General features: G+C 36.0%; 1 protein-coding gene across 1 annotated transcript in view; it reads left to right on the forward strand.

Moving 5' to 3' along the window:
- Positions 1-19,931, forward strand: part of LOC122808363 (unconventional myosin-Ie-like) — a gene marked incomplete in the record, with an annotated part of 1,223,059 nt that overhangs the window by 644,949 nt on the left and 558,179 nt on the right. Inside the window, 1 exon segment of the mRNA XM_044079330.1 lies at positions 10,189-10,295. Within this exon segment, the coding sequence (XP_043935265.1) occupies positions 10,189-10,295 (107 nt within the window).

The following is a 19,931-nucleotide window of genomic DNA, read 5'->3' on the forward strand; positions in this document are numbered from 1 at the left end:
AGCTTTTAGGAGACTGAATACAGAGGCAGAGTCTTTAAGCAATCGGTGTAGGACAGGGTATTCATGTCCTGAATTCTCCTGGAGAGAAACCTTTGTGGGCATTCCAACTGTTGCAAGTGTTTAGTTTTGATACATGCCAGTGTATTCAGTGATAGGTCTGGTCCGATAAGGGCTGAGTATAGTGGTACTATAACTTCCTTGGACCTGGTTGCCATATCCTTACCTATAAGTTGGCAACACGTACTTATTTTCTTTCTATCTTAGCTACATATTGGTCAAAGACATGATTTCTGTCTATATGTTCCCATATTCAGCTCCCTAACTTTAGATTGGTGCAACTAACTTCAATCAGCTTTAGATCATACAGAGTATGCTGAATGTCAAATCAGCAACTCTCTAAAACACCAAACAGAACATTGTAAACATACTGTTGTACCATATAGCATGAGCACCAATAAGACTTAAGTATGTAACAACTGCAGAACTGCACTGGCTGCTCACTAGCATAGGGGTGCTGCACCTTACCTTTGAGTCCTATTGTTGCTTGATGGAAACTGGCTGCAGATGTGTTTTTTATGTATTATTTTAACTTCAATCACATTCAATAAAATGATTGCATATTTTTATTTATTTACTTCATTGTAAGTGCAAGACTGTAGAGAGAGCGTTGCAAGATTTTGTTTACTCAACTAGTTTGTTTAACTGTATATTTAGTGTTTGGCTTTGCTTATTTTATTATTCTGTTTAGTGTATGACTTGCCTCACCTGGTTAAGCCTTTCCTAGTCTGTATGGTGCAGCTGTGTATGTATTCTCTTGCTGTTTACAATATTCTTTTTTTTCAGTCTTTGAGAGTTACCTTTTTTGACATTCGAAATATTCTGTCTGATCGAAAGCTGATCGAAGTTAACTGCTTCAGTTCCCTTGATCCCCTCCCCCTAACAGTAACCCTAGTAGTGTTTTATTGATGGAGTAATTAAATTGGGTTGACAGTTTCCCAAAGGGCATTGTATTGCATTTTTTTTTTGGCACTGAGTTTTAGGCCATGGCTTTGGCACCACTCATTTGTCTGTGTTTAAACACACTTGCAAGATGTCGGTGTCTTGGGGAATCTATAATAGCTCCCAATTTACACTCACCTGCAAACTTGGTGAACCAGAGGCCTTGAACTTTAGCTCCGCTGGTTCAGAGCCTCTTGGTGGAGGTGATTTCACAGATCCTGACTTCTTGGGTCCTGTCTGTGAGCCAGCTGGCAATCCAGCAAGTTGTGTAAGGATTTATGCCTAACTCAGAGAGCTTGTCAACAAGGCTCGAGTCAGGTATTGTATAGAATACCTTAGCCTGGGCAATATATACAGTATGCACCATTTAACCCCCCCATCCATCACCTTGGTAACCCTCTCAACGAAGCATACCAGGTTAAGTACACATGACCTTTCCTTAAAGCCAAATTAGGATGAGCCCAGTGTCTGCAGGTTACCAATGTCCTCATTTATCGTTTCCATAATTCATTCCATGACTTTGCATATTGGGCTTGTTAAACTGATGGGTCTGTAGTTCCCTGGGTTGGTTGATGGTCTGCCTTTGTGGAGAGAAATGACTGTTGCAGTCCTCCAGTCACTTGGAATGTAACCTGTTTCATAGCTGTAGTTGAATAGTGGCTCAAGTGGCCCTGACAGGTCATATTTTAGACTGATCAGGACGCAACCTTAGATATTGTCTGGGACCTGTGGAGGTGGTGGCCTTGGCTTTACCAAGTGCTGCCAGCACCTGGTCCCTGCTGACAGCTAGGGGGGAAGTATGTTGGAGAGGTTTAATATGGTGGAGTGAGGGTGAAGTTTGAGCTAAATTTATCAGCCAGTAGATTTGCTGTCATACTGACTGGTGAAGGTGATACCATTCACCACCAGTTTGGAACACTGCTGTGTGTTACCTCTAAGGTTGCAAACATAGCTGAAGAAGGCCTTGTGATTGTTCTTAGGCTGCAAGGCTATCCTGATCTCATAGTTGTTTTTGTTGGATTTAATTAGATATCTTGGTTTCTAAGTTGTATAAGAGAGCACCTGTCTTTAAGGGAGTTGATGTTACTGATTGTGGCCATAGGATTTCTTCTTTTTATTGTATACCCTGTTTAGGTGAAGATTCTACCAGTCGGTGTCAGTCAAGCATTACATAGTCCCTTCAAGTCCTGCCTTCTTTTAAACCTCTTTTCTCCTTTGCGAGTATTGTTCACAATATTCCCTTTTATTACTATGTGGTTTGCTCCTACCTTTTTCTAAAGATCCCAGTTCAAGTTTTATCTTTGTTACTATATTCACTACTTCTAGTACAGCTGGTTTAATCTTTGATTTCTATTTTCTAGTAATTGCTTTTTAGCAGCCACCATAGTTAGACTCTGCAAGGGCTTACTCTGTCTATGCAATTCTGATTCTGTATCATAACTAAAAAAAATAATTTCCTTAGTTACACCAATTTGCTCACCCAGTATCTCTGACAGAGCGGTCTGCAGGGAATCATTATACTCTGCCATCTCAAAGTATGTTCCCCAGTTACCTCTTTCTTCCTCATCATACCTCCAACATTTTCTGTCTACCTGAGGAAAAATTCTTTGGAATCTACTTGGGGTATAAAAATACATATGTAAATGCTTCCCAGCAAAGATCCTAAATCTTCTAGACTTTGCTGCATATTTGGAAGATATACACATATCCCCCATTGTTTTTTGTGATTGCTTATCTAATCTCTTCCCAGTGCTTTTTAACCTCCTCTGATTGATTCTTATAGTTATGCAATATTTTTTATGCTCTACTAAATACTCCTTTTTAACGGCAGTTTGTGTTCTAAATTCTATAAAAACTCTACCAGTGCTGGTCATTCATTTAATACCCCCCTATTTTTTTCTCTCTGCCTTCCCTGTCAAGGATTGATATCAGAGTATAGGCAATCTCTAACCTGCTGTCCAAATACATTTTTGGCTTTTTCCCATTCTATTACCTTTAACTCTGTAGTTATTTGCTCCCAATACTTTGGTTCCTTTGCCAGTTTGTCCAATAAATTCTAGCCCCCTCTTACCTATTGTTTGCATCCCTAATTGCAGTCATCCCTATTGGCAGAATCTCCTTTCTCCATTCCCGTGTTGGCTTAGTTCTGAGAATACTTTCTCCTACTTTATGAATATAATATTCTGTATGATTATTGTTCTCCTTAAAGGTCTGCACCCAAATCCCAGTCTCTTCTTGCTTCTTGACCATCCCCCTGTTTCATCATCATACCTTTCCACTTTCAATTATAGTTTTCTGCTTGTGCTTAGTATAGGAGCCTTAAGTGTGTTGCTGTGAAATGCCCCTTCAAATTGGGTAATCACAATACACCTTGCTGTATTGGAAGAATCAGGTTATCCCACTTGACTCTTGCCATCTTTCCCTACCAGATAAAGTCCTTCAGTTCTTTATTAATTGCTCTTCACAACTTTTCCTCTGGTTGATAAAAATATGCCTGACCTGTGTGTAAGATTAAAGGTACTAAAACATTTTAACTGCTTGTATCTTGCTATTGATATCCATATAACAGAGCTTCCATTGTCTCAATGTTTGTATTATCTTTTCTTTAGCCTCTTCCCACATATTCTTAGCTGGAATCATTTTTAATCCATACTCCTAAGTACTTCATTTTATCACGTCCCCATAAATATGGATATTCCTGAACCAGTTCATGTATGTGTACATAATTTACCACTATTGCCTTTGTTTTACCTTCATTAATTTTGTATCCCAAAAAGATTTGAAACTGTCTCAAAATGTTCAACAACACTGTAATATCTTTCTGATTTTGTTGGGTGTAAAATAATATAATTGGCAAATAGCGACAGCTTTTCTTGACTACCACACCAATTATATCCTTGACTTTCTGAGCCCCTTATTTTCTTTGCCAATGGTTCTAAGTATAATGCAAACAACAAAGGGAAGAGAAGACACCCCTGCCTGGTTCCTCTGTTCAAGCAAAAAATATAAGGACCCCACCCACTTTAATTTTCACCTCCTGTCCCTCATATATCATCCTAATAAACCTTATAATGTTATCAGGGAATGCAAATGCTTCCATTGTCCTGCTCATAAAGCTTACTCTTTCAAATGCTTTCTCTGCATCAAGACTCACCAAAACAGATGTATTTTCTTACATTCTGCTTCCCTCTGGATATTCATTGTTCTGTTAATGTTGTCAAATGTTTGCTTCCCCTCCAAAAAAACACATTGATCCATGTCTATCAATTTTGGCATTACTTTTGCCATCCTTTCAGCCCTTATAGATATAAACACTTTGTAATCATGGTTTAGTATTGAAATGGGCTTGTATGAAGCTGGGTCAGATGGATCTTTACCCTCTTTAGGTATTACAGCTACTTCTGCTTTCTTCCAGGATGTTGGTACTTCTCCTCTTAAAATACTGTTAAAACAAAACCTTCCAGATCTTTCAGTTTTTTCCCTCCTAACTTCTAAACTTCCACAGGGATACCATCTGTTCCTGGGGACTTTCCTGTAGATTGGTTATATATCACCATTTTTTAATCTCATCTCCTTCTCTCTTAACTGTTAGTATTTGAGCCTCATCTACCTCTAACCTTGGAATATTTAATTCTTCCATAAACATTTTCATTTGTACTTTTTCTTGATTTCCATCTCTCTGCTTTATGCAGACTTTCAAAGAATTTCCAAAACATTTCTAATACTTCTACAGGATCTTTTGTTATCTTCTTTGTTATAGGCTCCCTAAGCTTGGCAGCAGCACTTTCTACTTTCTGTTGCCTAAGTCATGCTAAAAGTTTTTGTGCTCTGGAGTTATCAAAAAAAGTTGTTTAACAGCTGTCTTTCTAAGCTCATGCATATTATCGAGGTAATCCCTTATTTTCTGTTTAGCCATTATGCAGTTGCTCCTCCTCTTGTTCTGTGGGATTCCCCCTATTTTGCAATACTTTAACATTTAGCAGTCCTGCTAAATAATTCTTCTTACTTCTTAACCATATCTCCCTTTCTTTTATTTCCATCCTATTTTTAAACTACACTTTAATTTCATCCCATTCCCTAGTAATATTTTCAGAAGGAATTTCTATCTTCTCTAATAGCACCTGAATAATTTCCACTACCCATTCCCTAAATTCCTCTCTTTTCAACTATGAGAGAATCATACTGGTACCTGTGATGCAGTAACTTGAGTGCATGTGTGATATTGTGAATCCAGGCTCTAGATAGGCAACTAACCATTGTCTTCTCTTTGTCTAACCTGGTGAGTGGCGTATCTGTGTATGTGTTGCATAATGAAATCCCCAATGATAAGAGTATTAAGTAAAGTATATGCTTGCCTTATGGACTTTGCTCTTGCTGGACCATTAGGTGTAGACTTATGTAAGATGTTTGGTGTTGCTTTTGGTGTGTGTTTTAGTAGTTGCTCGTGAGCAGTGTTGCCATGACATGGCTTGGGAGATTTTTGAGATTTCAGAAGGTTTCTTTTAAGTGCCTCAGTTTAAGACAAATCTGTGTTTGTTTGTGGTGAGCAGTATGTGATGGAGTAAGTGTGGGTATTCCTGATAAGGTGTATGTTAATCTTCAAGCCATGAGAAACATTGGCTCTAGATGGTGATCGCTGTTAATATGACACCCCAATGCCAAGTACAAAATGGGAAAATGTAAAGCTTTTTGTATGGGAAGTACAAAGATTTGAACATCAAGCAGCATACATGTGATTATATTATTTTTATTGTTAACAGATATGTCACTAGTGTTTTGGCTAAGCAAGTAGTGGAACACAAGATCATTTAGTCACAAAATGTAGGTGAATTCAAGTTTCAACGTTTGGATGCTTTGTTTGAAAGAGTAGGAAATTGTGAAAATGTATAATTTGATTATTTTACAAGTAAAGCTAGGTCTAAAATTCATAGAGGAGTTTACTGCACAGGGTGTGACATGTAGTATGCATTGTCTTTGAAGCCCCACTCTCTCTCTCTTCATGGCTACTAATTAGCATTATGCTATTTGCTGTTTGCCTGTGATTCCCAGCCTAGGTGTCAGTGCTAACAATAGTCTGACAAGAAGCTTGGTTTCTACACTAGATTTATTCTTGTTTCTTCACTGAAATGAGTACGACTAAACCAAAAATAATTAATAATCAGTTTATTTGTTCTGTAACCGAGTGAAGAAAATATTTTTATGTCAAATATTTGTGTGTTTTAATAAACTTTGTACAGTTTGATATTTATTTGTGCAGTTGATTCTCTGATTATTCATTTGTCAGTTCAATATTTATGCATGCGATTTTGTATTCATTATTGTTGTGTATGCCAAGTCGTGGTTGGAAAGGCTCCTAGGATCAGATCACATACCCAGTTATGTAATTTATTTCTTTTTTAAATATTTTTGTTATTTTTGAAGACTTCACTCCACCCTCGTCAATTTTCTTTTCATTAGAAAGATATGAATTCACCGTCAAAATCTAGAAAAAATGTGTTTCAGGTTCCCCATATAAGCTTGTTTTATGTAGGACCTGAATATAATATAGTGTTATGATCATTGCTCCATTTCTAAAGACCATAGATAGGCTGTGCAGGTAAATTAGATCTAAATAATTTGAAGGTACACCTGTAATTTCTTGTCATGTGGTCCACAAGAGGACTTTCTCTCTACCTTCTGTCACTTTTGATAAGAGTGTCCAGAACTGTGGACAGGTATGGGAAAGAGTGTTTACCCCAAGCAGTTTATTAACCAGAGCTATAAATCATGTGGATGAGATATTGGCATGCCAGAGCACAGTTTTTATTTATTTATTTAACATTTGTTTACAGGGAAAGTCGTGACTTGGAACGAAGCCAATTTTCAGTGGAGGCCCAGGGAGAAATGCCCCAGACACATGCCTTTGTGACATGGGAGGAAACCCACATGAATGCAGGGAGGACATGCAGACGCCGCACAGAAGGCACTCCAGCTGAGAATCAAACCAGAGAACCTCTTGCGGTGAGGTGGGAATGCTACAGCTGCACCACTGAGAAAAATGAAGGAAATGTCCTCACCTTCAGGTTGGGAGGGGTGCTATTCTGGGGATTTCCCAGGGCAACAGTTCTGCCCAGAAAAGAACTGCCTTTGAAAGGCTTTGCACATTTCTATTTATCAGTACTTGAAAGTCTTCCCAGTTAGTAAATGATTAATTTATATGAAACAAACAAACTTGCAAAACATGTTATAAGGGAAAGCAAGTTGCAGGCCCCTGTTCAGTATCTTATAAGACCTGGTACTAGCAACAAAATGGCATTTTTTTCCAGACTAACTTGGTCATTAGAAAATGCATCAATTTATTGTCAAGCACTACATATAGCTGTATGTTTGTATAAGTAAATATGGATCTCTTGCTTTTGGTGGAAGTACATGTTAGCTGAATCAGAAATGCAGTGTGCATTTTCATCCACAAACATTTTGCTCAACTAAAAGACGCTTACATACCTAGTTAACAAATGTTAAATAAAGAAGTAAATTGCGTCTGCCATTTTTGAGTAATTTTGTACTCCTTCCTCATCAAATTTATTTTCATCAGAAGGGTTAGTTCTGAACCAAATGTAAGCAGTTTGATTAGTTTGTTTTTAGTGAATGTGTGATTGATGTAACTGTTCTCAGTGAAAGTCCTGTCAAGCACTTGCCAAGATAATGCAAATGGGAGATGTGTCCCCTAGCTCCAGTACGTAGACTTGTGTAAAGCTAACCTTCGTAGCATTATAGATAGCTGTGTAAAGAATTAAATGAGTTAAACCCAACTGCTGCCGTTTATTACTACTACTACACTGAGTTGTCATCAAAGGTCTGATGTTATGGCAGGTACTTAATAAACCTGGACTTTATTTAACTAAGATTGCTATAATAATGACAAATTTGATTTTCCATCATTACGGGATTGTTACGGAGTTTAAATGGTTTACAAACTGAAACAGTACAAAAGCAGATGATGCTCAAACCCAGCTATGCAGAACTGCAGCAAAAACATGTTCAGTAAGCACCATTGCTTGATTGTTATTTCAATTTGTATATTTATAGGCATTTTTCACAGTTATGGTACTACACCACTAAATATTCATAAGTCTTGAAATAGTGCTACAGTTTTGCAAAAGTTAGTACAGCTAAATGGCAGCTGTATTGTAGCGTACCCACAGGTGTAGCTGAAGTAGATATGGGTTCTTTCCTACCTGACTCTGGTGACACCCCTTCTTTAGGCCCAACACCCCAAGGTGTCAAGTGATAACAGATTTTGTTCTAGGTGACACTTTAGTTAAAAGGGCAATAACACAACAACAAACAAATTATTTCAACAGTGCACCAGTTAGCAGTAAGGCAGAGTGAGATATGCATGTAATGAAACCATACATTTACCCCCTTCCCCAGAATTCAACAGAAAAGATCTTGACATTCAAACATGCACACAAAGGCAATATAAATGAGCAGTAAAGCTTTTATAATGCAGCAATACAAACACAGAAAAAAATGCAATGTCATTGAGGGAAAAAAGGGTTATAATACAACAGTACAGATATGAAAAAGATGCAATGTCATTGAGCAGTAAAGATTCTTGAAGGCAGCAGTACTAACACGAGCAAAATGCAATGTCACTGAACAATAAAGATTTATAATGGAGCAATACAAATATGAGAAAATGCAATGTCATTTAGCAATAAAGAGTCTTTAGGGAAACAGTGCTAGCACCCTCTATCCCCTAGAGCAATCTAAATGGACCAACTGTGAGACAATCTATTGTACCCTGTTCACTGGCCAGTGACTACTTACAGTCCTACTGCCTGCATGATGGGGCCCAAGGTTGGAGCTCATATGGCTCCCAGCTACTTGTAATCAACAAAGCATTTAAGGGGAGATCCACAATCTTATAAAAGTATAAAAATGACGGCCAAAAGCCTCTCACCATTACATTGAGAATATCCCAGCGACCGGGTACCGCAGTTACTCAGACGAGAAAAATGGAAAATCACCCTCCAGAACTCTGCTAGTCATCTATGGCATCTCTGCACTAGGCCAAAGGGAGCTCCTTTTCTTGCTGCCTCATATGCAGGCGTGGAATTACTGGTTTCAGACTTCTCTCCTGAATCCACAAAATACCATCATCCAGGATTTCAGCAATAGACAGACACAAACTGCTACCTTACTTCTTTGTCCCAAAACACTAGAAGAAAAAAAATCCAGTCATGCTGCAAGGCCCTTTTCCCTTCAGTTAGTCTTTCAGTCTTCCCTCCTTCAGCTAGTGTTCCAGTCTCCTCTCTTTCACTTTTGAAATTGTCTTTTATATTCCTGAAAAGGAGCTCTGCCTTGTGGTGTAATGGAAAACTGCAGTCTATTACTTCTACAATGAAATACTGTGGGAGCTACAGTATGTTGACATTTCTGGAAAATGTCTAATGGAAAATTATATACTATCCATAGTAGTCTGTGTTTTGCTGAAGAAACTGAGTTGGAAGATGAGATAAAAATGAGGACAACAGATAAAAAAAGAAGGTAATAAAAAAGAAAATATAACCATCAATCTAGGCATGTAGATAAAAAAACTGACTTTTGGATATGATGCAGTGAAAAGTGTGGAAAAGGAAAAAGATGTCAGGATAAATGGGGAATTATGATGGTAATGTGGGAGATACAGAAGAGAAAATGAAGTGGGAGTAGAATAACGCTGTAGTTGTGTACAGGGCTGTCTGGCGAAGAAACTGAGATTCTATAAATTATTTCTGTTAACCAGTGGAAAATATAGTCCTTATTTTCTTGCTTAAATGTAACTCCTCTACCAGTTTGGAGAATAATTTTCATTTGCAAAGTACTTTGAATATTAGTCTTGCTTTTCTTTTTGGGAGGGGTGCTGTCTCTACTCAAATTGAACATTGTACTGATATCTAGGAGGGAGAATCTGTCCGTAGAATCCCAATCAGAAATTGGCACTGAGATGAACAGTTGTACTTTTTAATAGATGTACACTATGCCTTAACTTCACATATCCTCCACTTATTGGCTTATAGGTTACAAGGATGTGAGTTGTCAAGGGAAGCCATGATAACCATGACATACAATTTGTAGAGAAAATGATTAATCAAATGGTTAACTGGAAAAAAAAGGTAAAAGGTTCATTTAATGTCATACTGTCTTGTCTGTTGTCCTCTCTAGAAACAAGCCAATGATCTGGTTAACACACTGATGAAATGTACACCGCACTACATCCGCTGCATCAAACCTAATGAAACAAAGAAGCCTCGTGACTGGGAGGAAAGCAGGTTTGTTAAGGTTATAAGAATAATGTTGTGAAAAATGCATTAAAAATCAAGCTGGACATAATTACACGATTGTTCTTACACTATCTGAGTGAAATGCATTTAAGTAATATAATATATACAAGATTTCCATCTTTAGTCATGTGAGAAGGGATTATAGGATATCAGTTAGTTTTTTTTTTTTTCCAGGAGGAAACCTAGAGAGGGAGGAAGATATGAGGAGCAGATTGGGTAGACCAATAGTTCTTTGTGTTCACATTTTTTTATTTTTAAAGATAACTTTTGTATGGCTGGTTTCCAGTATTCTAAATTATCTAAATTGTTCTTTCCCCCCTAGGATTTTGCTGATTTTTGCTGTTGTGCTGATGGTTATTCTTTCTCCTTAGTTATTATTTTATGACTAAGCCTTTTCATCTAATGTGAAAGAGCCATTCATTTTTAATGCAACAACTTGTTCTTAGTTGCATATTTCTTGTCGGTGTCTGCAGTCTTCAATTTTGGATTCAGCTTTTCAATAAATATGGCTTTCATATCCCACAGCATTGCTTCTTTTCCCGTCTCTGTCTGCTTTGTTATTAACCGTGTCGTTTCAGCCAGATGTGAGGCATAGAGGTTTTGATCTTGCCTTTACCACGTATGACTCAAGTTCACTAGTAAAGCAGTAGCTGGGGAGAGGCACACGAATGGCTGATAATGACTTGTCCATTCCAGGGAACCATTTTGACACAGTTCAGACACAAGAGGACTACATGTGAGAAGATCCGAGCAGCTACTACATTTCAGGTTTAGGGTTTCTCATTTCCCCAAAAGGTGCACTAGCTTGGGGTCATAGGTATGCAGAAGAATATGCAGGCAATATCTCCGAGTAATGCTTTCCAACCAACAGAGGGAATTTTAAGAACATGTACAAAAAATCCAAGCCTCTTCCTGGGTGATAGCAGTGATCCCTAACTCTCTCATCACAATTTCCTAGTGTCTACAAAACTAGGGTTCAGGAATAAAAGTGTGCTGGTATTGAGGTGTTGATCAAAATGATTTTAAGCAAATATTTGTGTCTTTTAAGCTTTTATTTTTTCCCTTTATTGGCAACAGAGTATTTAGTGATATAAGCTCTTCAGCTCCAGTCAGTGGCTGTTTTCTTGTTTTGTTTTTTTTTCTTCTTTTCTTGCCTGGTTGCTAAAACTGTTGTCAGTGGACCAGCCTGACATTGGTTTCTTCATTAGTGGCTATGCTTAATTTCTAAGGACTGTTGAGTATACTTTATCTGTAAGCAACATTCTACAATGTTTTTTAGATTATGATCCAGAAATGGTCACAATTAATGCTTATGTTTTCATTTCACTTTTGTGATCAGGTGATCTGAGGTCTTTGAGGCCATTAATTCAGACTAGGCTCTTTTTTCTAAAAACTGTCTTCCTTATGATATCCCCATGCCTTTCCCAACAGTGGCACATAATATTTTCAAAGCCATTCTTTCACTTTTATTTTTTTTTTTATTTTACATTTGTTGACCGGGCTAGTCTGGCTGGATACATGTCCATTTTCAGCAGAGGCCCGAGGAGAAAAGCTCCACTATATACTAGTAAATCATAAAAGAACATGAAAACAGCACAGTATAATAACAAATTATAGGCATGTAAAGAACTATTAACATAGTAACAGAACAGAAGCAAATTCAACAAAATCTAAAATACAGTGAGGATTCCTAATCCCATATTCTTTACAAGGCAAGAATATTAAAGTTGAAGAGAGAGAGAGAATAGTGACTTGCCCAAGAGTCTATATAATATGTACAGTATTAACAATAATGATAAACATTTAGTACCATGGCATTAGTTATAAAGAAACAGTTAGCACATCAGGGAGCAGGATAAGGTTTAAATAAATGGAGAGATGACTGGTTGCAGTAATATATCAAGTAGAACGAAAAAAGGGATGTTGTAGGAAAGTAAAATGCAAGTGACATTCAAGGTGAGCTACAGAGGAGGGGTAGTACTAGTGATGGAGACAAGTAGAAGAGTAAAGGAGAGAACTGTAAAGAAAGTTGGATGCTGAGGTCAGTCAGGATTAGAGCAAGGGCATAGCCAGTGAGATTTGAAATAATTCTTTAGTTGTTTCTTGAAAAGTTGTGGAGAGCCTAGAGTGCAGTTCCTTGGTGATGCTGCCTTCATTAATGTAACTACTCTGTTCAGGCTTTTCTACAGCATTTCCTAATTGCTTGGCCATCTGAAGCATTGCACATGCCTACAAGTAACTGCTATATATTAAGTATGTGGAGAGCAAAAAATATAAAGCTGATACTGAAGGTATTGTAAGCGATCTCTGCCATCTGTATATCACTCTGTTAAACTAAATGTTAATTTATGTATAATTTTATGTAACAATGCATGTTGTATAAACCTGCTCACCTGTCTCTCACTCTGCAGAGGTTGCATACATGTATGCTTATCTCTGCTACTGTATATATTTCCTGTATGTTATCAGCAGTTTTATAATTATTATACGTTGCCTCTTGGAATTTATCTCTAATTGTCTAACGTTAATGCTTTCCTGGGACTGAAATTGGTCGTTTGTGATCAGTGATCTATTCTGGTTAACAAATTTAACTGTGTAAATAGTTTGCCTAGCCAGTGATGCCTGTAACCCCCACTAAGTAGTCTGGTTCCTTGAATGCTCATGTCCTGTATATTTCTATGCCTGAATCCAGACTTTATTTTTAGGGTAACAAACAGAATAGCTGAGGCCTAAGTTTTTACTTACGGTCTCATCAACAAAAAAGCCTGAGTTTTCAGAGCCGTAGTTGGCTCATCTAGAGCACACTGCCACTCCCAGTCCTAACTGAGGAGCAAAAAAAAGTTCCACTGGCACTCCTCACCATTTTCTTCTAAACAGAATTAGAAGATCCTATGTGCCTGTCAGGGGAGAGTAGCTAAATAGTCTGCAGTTCAGTGCTATCCCCAGTTTAGCACTCACACCTCAACTCAAACAAAAAATGACTTTGACCTCTGCTCGAAAAAACTCTTTCCTTTCTTTTCAGTTGTGTGACAGCTTACCTACACTACTTTAACCATCCCCTTATTTACAAGTAAGGAGCAAAAAATAGAAGATCCAGTGATCTGATGGTTCTTGCCAGGTCCTGTACACCCACCTGTTATCTCCAAGTGAGAAGCAAAAAAAAAAAAGCTCTGCTATCCAAAATGCTCTTCACTCTTCTCACCTAAGGAGGAGGAGCACCAGTTTCTTTGCACCAACCCCTCATCTCCAAGTGAGAAGCAAAAAAAAGAGCTATTTTGTGTAGATCATTCAGCTTGTTTTAACTGCAAATACCCAATATTTCAGTTTGTTCATCTTAAAATGCTGTAGCCACTATATAAGAGTAATTGTACAAATTTGTAAGCATATATTACAGAGCATGTGGCTGTATAGGACATGATTTCAGAACTATAGCTATATGCCATTTTTGAACAAGGTCAGCAATGTAAGCATTTCTATATTGCATACAAACAGTTGTGTATTAATTTGAGAACTACAAGGCTCTAAGTTTGAGAATGATAATTTTTTTAATTGAATGTTGAAGGACACTTAGTTTTGGGGTGTGGTGAGGGTGGGGGCAGGGCCATTTTGTTAGATATGTTTTTGTTGAGTTTTTAAATTAAGTGGGATGAATATTTTCTGATATTTGCATGGATTTAGTTCCAGGATTTCTCATTGTGTGTAGTATGACTGTCACTGTTATGATTTATAGACTTTTGAGTGAATACTAGATGTTTTAGTGAACAAAGGTTTCTGTGGTATTTATAACAGTTTAAGAATTAATTTGACTGCCAGTGACACACTCTTCGTTGTGTTGTCCTTCTGATGAGATGTGAAACAGAGGTCCCATATGTTTGAGTTGGTGGTAGCTTAGGTGGATGTAAAAGATCCAGAACATCTATGAAAAAGAGTAGGGACTGTATTTTATAGCCTGTTTCTTAATATACATACTTCCAAAGTCAATACACGTATCATAAATCTGTCCAATATCTCATTTTCAAAAAGAAAACCACGAAAGAAAGTAGTCCACACTAAAAATAAATTTACAAATTTTTTTTCTCAACCACCCAACCTTTATCCCATATCCATTTTTTTTTCTATTCGCAACATTTCATCATCACGTATTTGATTGGTTCTATATTAGGTCGCTGAAATGTTATTCCGGTGAACACCTATTCACCGACCCATAATCAGCAAAAATTGCTTCAGCAATTCACTGAATTTACTAAGGGCAACAAATTAGTTGCCTGAAGCACAAGGGACAACTACAGAAATTTGCCTTTTTCTCCAATGTAGTGCAATCTCAGAGTTATATATATATATATATATATATATATATATATATATATATATATATAGCCCACGACTTGGGTGGATTTGAGTCAATTACAAGATGGTTTGTTCTGCTTCAGGTAACTATTTCATTACCCTTAGTGAATTCAGTGAATCGCTGACACAATTTTTGCTGATTAGGGGTCGATGAATAGGTGTTCACCGGAATAACATTTCAGTGAACTAATATAGACCCATACAGACCCATTTGATTATACAACAACTTATGCTTTATTCCAAGTAATCCAAATTATATTTATCAACCTGTCCAACTCATCTACTTTTTTCTTCTCCTCTCCTTCATAATACCCATACACTACTTTATCCATATTTATATCCTCACATATATTTTTTAAACTCCTTTCCACTGAAGTTCCATATTTCTTTTATCTTAAAACAATTCTTTATAAAATGTTCCACCATTTCCTCAACATTACACATCCTGTCTTTAACTTGTTTATAATTCATGTTCACTTTAACTGGAATTTTTTAGTTTCCATAAAAAAAAATAATTTACAAAACTTCCTTAAATCTAGCTAATCTTTCCCTTACAGCTTTTCTAATTTATTCTCCCAAGGCGTTACATAATAAAACTATTTGATTGGTTCTAATACAGTAGAAACATAACCTATGTACTAATTGTTAAAAATAAATAAAACTGTTCCATTATGTTCTCATACCATTCTTTCTTTGTTTAAATGTTTTCTCTCCTATTTAAATTGTCCTTTTTATTATGCAGGTGTATCCTAACTCATGTAGTTCTTTCTTCTTCTTTTGTTTCTTTTTTGAATCACATATTCTTTTATATTTATGACATAACTTTCCAATACAACCTTTCTCTTTATTCCATATTTTATAAAAAAATAAATCAATAAAATAATTGAAGAGATGACAAAAAACAGACTTCTTAAAACCCAAACTATGCTCTTCTTCCTTACTATAATTTTAATAGCATTCAACCTTGGACCCCCATACAAAACTAAAGATACTCTACAACAAATTATTTTCCATATGCATTAGTAACAAAAACAAATGGCAAAATAACCTAATTTTCCCAACATATATAAATAAATCAACTAAATCTTCTTAAAATAAGATATGGCAAAATAACCTAATTTTCCCAACATATATAAATAAATCAACTAAATCTTCTTAAAATAAGATAAATCAAAATTCCTTCACATATTAACTGTTTTCTTAATTCCCCAAAAATACTTCTCATTGATCTCTTAACAATTCCATAATCTCCACATCTAATTCTTAGCAAACCTAATGTCATAGAAAATATATATTCCTGTAATTCTCCCCTTTTCTTCAAAACTCTTGTACTTCTCTTTATGCATCCTTTATTCTATCTCATTCGTCCATACCCTTATTTCAATTATTGCCAGTCAATAAATGCGATATAACTGGTGAAAAATGAGTGTCCGGTTCCAAGGAAAGAGACAAGAAATACTAAAACTGTTGTTTATTGGTACATCACATTAAGCGCTTTCATCTATCCTCCATAGACTTCTTCAGAACACCATTTCTCAAACTAACAGTCTTTAAATAATACTAATAAATTCAAACTATCCAATCCTGTGATACACCAATTTGATCTCATGAATATTAATTTCATGGATACTGAATGACTCATCCTGACATAGATTCTCATAACACAACAACCATGTAAAATCATGAAAATACACAATAAATTAACTAAACAGTTATATTACTGTTTACGCATGATGTAAAATTCATGATAGATTCAATAATAAAATTACATGTAAAAAAATAGAAACTTAAAAATGTTAAAAATACAACTTTTAGTAGTGTCTCACAATAAACACACAAAACTGTGGGAAATGTGTGACTCGATGAGTATAAAAAACTTGGAACAACACCTACCCTACTATTAATATTACTTTTTTCTTGCCCATTCTAGGCCCTTAACAGGGGCTTGGTTGGGAATACAATCATTTAATCCGGGGTAAGTGGCTTATTTGCCACTTCACTTCTCTTTCCCCCAATATACCTTTTGTGTCAACTCCTTCTAGGATTAATCTTTAAACACTCTGCAATTGCAAACTTGAAAGTATTACAAGTCTCATTATCCCTAATATGCCTATATAGGGCATTATTAGTATCTTGCTTTCTTATACAATAAAGATTGTCATATATTCGGTTTCTTAACCTCCTCTCAGTTTTTCCTACATAGAAACATGGACATTTTGTACAGATGGCTAAATAAATCACAAACTGGGTCTGACAGTTGCCCTTTTTGAACCTAACTGTTGTTCTGTTGATGTTATCTATAGTGCGGGTGTGCTCCTCATATATGGCACAACACTGATTACAGTGTCCACATTTGCTTGTACCTACAGAATTTGTATCGTTATTTCTATCACTATTTTGGATTTTGCTTTTTAAATTCTTTCCAGTTTTGTATGCAAAAAGGGGTTCAATTCCCAATTTATTATGCACCCCCTCATCACACCTCAAAATATTCCATTTTTTATGTATAATACTTTTGACCTCGTTTACATAAGGGTTGAACCCCAATATACAGGCCCTGTTATATTTCTTATTGTTTTGATTACTATTAGTAGTCTCTTCGTTCATCTCCATATCCACACCCAATAAGGGTTTGTACTTTTTCCCCCATTCTCTTTTAACATACCCTGTAACATCACTAATAAGTTCATCGGGGTACCCCCTTTCTCTAAACATATTTCCTATATGGTCAATTTCTTTAACCATCTCCGAATAGTCTGATGTCATCCAGGCTGCTCTTATGCATTGCCACTTAATTATACTTTTCTTTTGCTTCCATGGATGATTACTGGAAAATTCCAAGTATGTATTACGAAAGGTGTCTTTTCTATATATCTTAGACCTAAAACCTTTACTCTTAGTATAGATATATGTATCAAGATATGAGGAGGTGACACGAAAGGTATATTGGGGAAAAGAGAAGTGAAGTGGCAAATATTATTAAATGCAGCCACTTACCCCGGATTAAATGATTGTATTCCCACCAAGCCCCTGTTAAGGGCCTAGAATGGGTAAGAAAAAAGTAATATTAATAGTAGGGTAGGTGTTGTTCCAAGTTTTTTATACTCATTGAGTTACAAGTTTCCCACAGTTTTGTGTGTTTATTATGAGACACTACTAAAAGTTGTATTTTTAACATTTTTAAGTTTCTATTTTTTTTACATGTAATTTTATTATTGAATATATCATTAATTTTACATCATGCGTAAACAGTAATATAACTGTTTAGTTCATTTATTATGTATTTTCATGATTTTATATGGTTGTGTTATGAGAATCTATGTCAGGATGAGTCATTCAGTATCCATGAAATTAATATTCATGATCAAATTGGTGTATCACAGGATTGGATAGTTTGAATTAATTAGTATTATTTAAAGGCTGTTAGTTTGAGAAATGGTGTTCTGAAGAAGTCTATGGAGGATAGATGAAAGCGCTTAACCTAATGTACCAATAAACGACAGTTTTAGTATTTCTTGTCTCTTTCCTTGGAACTGGACACTCATTTTTCACCAGTTATATCGCATTTATTGACTGGCAATTGTTGGGTTTGAGTGGTGTAGTACTTTTTTGGCCTTATTTCAGTTATAGTCTTTTATACACCCCCTTTCACTTGCAGAATTGCCAAATCATCTGCCTAAGATGTACATATGGATATCAACCCCCTGTGACAGAACTAATCCCCATTCACCTACTCTTACTTTTGCCATCTCTTAGTATAGCATTCATAACTAAAGCAAATAACTAAAAAGGCACCCCTTTTTAACACCTTTAATTTTAATTTCCTCACCAAACCATTCACATTTACTGTAACATATGATTTCTCATAAACAAATCTAATTAACCTTTTATGAATTTATTAAACCCATAGCACCCCAAAATCTGTAACATTCTTTTGTGATTTATATCATGCATTTTTTTCTACATCATATACAGCTACCTTACCGTTTCCCTTTGATATCTTTCACCACATCCTTCACAGTTATCAGCATATCCTTAATATCCCTTCCACCACAACCTGCAGAACCATTTTGCTCACTTTTTTGTGTTATTCTCTTAAAAATTTCTAATGTGAGTTGTTGAAAGTTAACTCGTTTAATCCTGAACAGCAGGAGGCTAATCAGAACCTTTGCTTCCTGAGATCTTCTGAGCCAAAAAACTACTTGCTTCCTGACAGCCTTTCTCCAAAATTCTCTACTGAAAAGATTTAGATTTATAATATCTGATAAATGGTGTGAATTTAAAAAAAATATAAAATATATCTTTAGTAGAGAAGATGATATGCAATGGTGATAGTAATGTTGATGTTCTATTGCTGATTTTTGAAGGAAAAATGATATTTTCAATGGTGATAGTAATGTTGATGTTCTATTGCTGATTTATGAAGGAAAAATTATATTTCGTTTGCCATGAAACACTGTCGTAATCAAACAAAAGGTTATATCTCTGTAAGTATGCAAGACAGCATCATACTCTGTTTTTGCATTATTAATGTAAATGTGGAAATGTCTTATTTTTTCATAGCTTTTTTTGTAAACACACCTTAATAATGCCATCTCTGCCCATCACATGCTGAACATGTCAGTGTCATGCTTAGCAAATCGTCAGCTTGTAGATGCCACCTTGCTGTTTTAGTTTTTTCGTATGTACCTTTTACCTTTACCAGGACTTCAGAAATTAGACTTTGAAATCAGTGATGAGTATACTTATTTCAAGAGTATAGGGAGGTCTCATGTAAAGATGAGTATACTCTTACTGGATACACAGGAACTCTGATTTCCTGATTACTATACAGTAGTAGGAAACAATGAGTTAATGGTCTCCAACTTCTCATCTCAGATGTGGCATCTGTATGCATATGTATGTGTGTGTGTGTGTGTGTGTGTGTGTGTGTGTGTGTGTGTGTGTGTGTGTGTGTATGTGTACATGTATATATGTATATATATATATATATATATATATATATATATATATATATATATATATATGGGTCCAATTTTTTAATTTTGAAATACCAAAATCTCGAGTTTTGAGATACCAAACTCAAAACATTGAGATTGTGGAATCTGGAAAGTAAAAAGTGAACCAAGAAAAAAACAACTAAAATTATGTTTTTCTAGGGGGGCAAGCCTCCCTGCACCCCCCTACTTTAATATACCAACTCCGAGATTGTGCTACAGTGAAGAGAACGGTAAGCTTACCATTCTCTTCACTGTAGGGCGATCTCTGAGTTGATAT

The sequence above is a fragment of the Protopterus annectens genome, chromosome 8.part0 (genome assembly GCF_019279795.1).
Source record: "Protopterus annectens isolate FY-2018-M chromosome 8.part0, PAN1.0, whole genome shotgun sequence".
Lineage (NCBI taxonomy): Eukaryota > Metazoa > Chordata > Ceratodontiformes > Protopteridae > Protopterus > Protopterus annectens.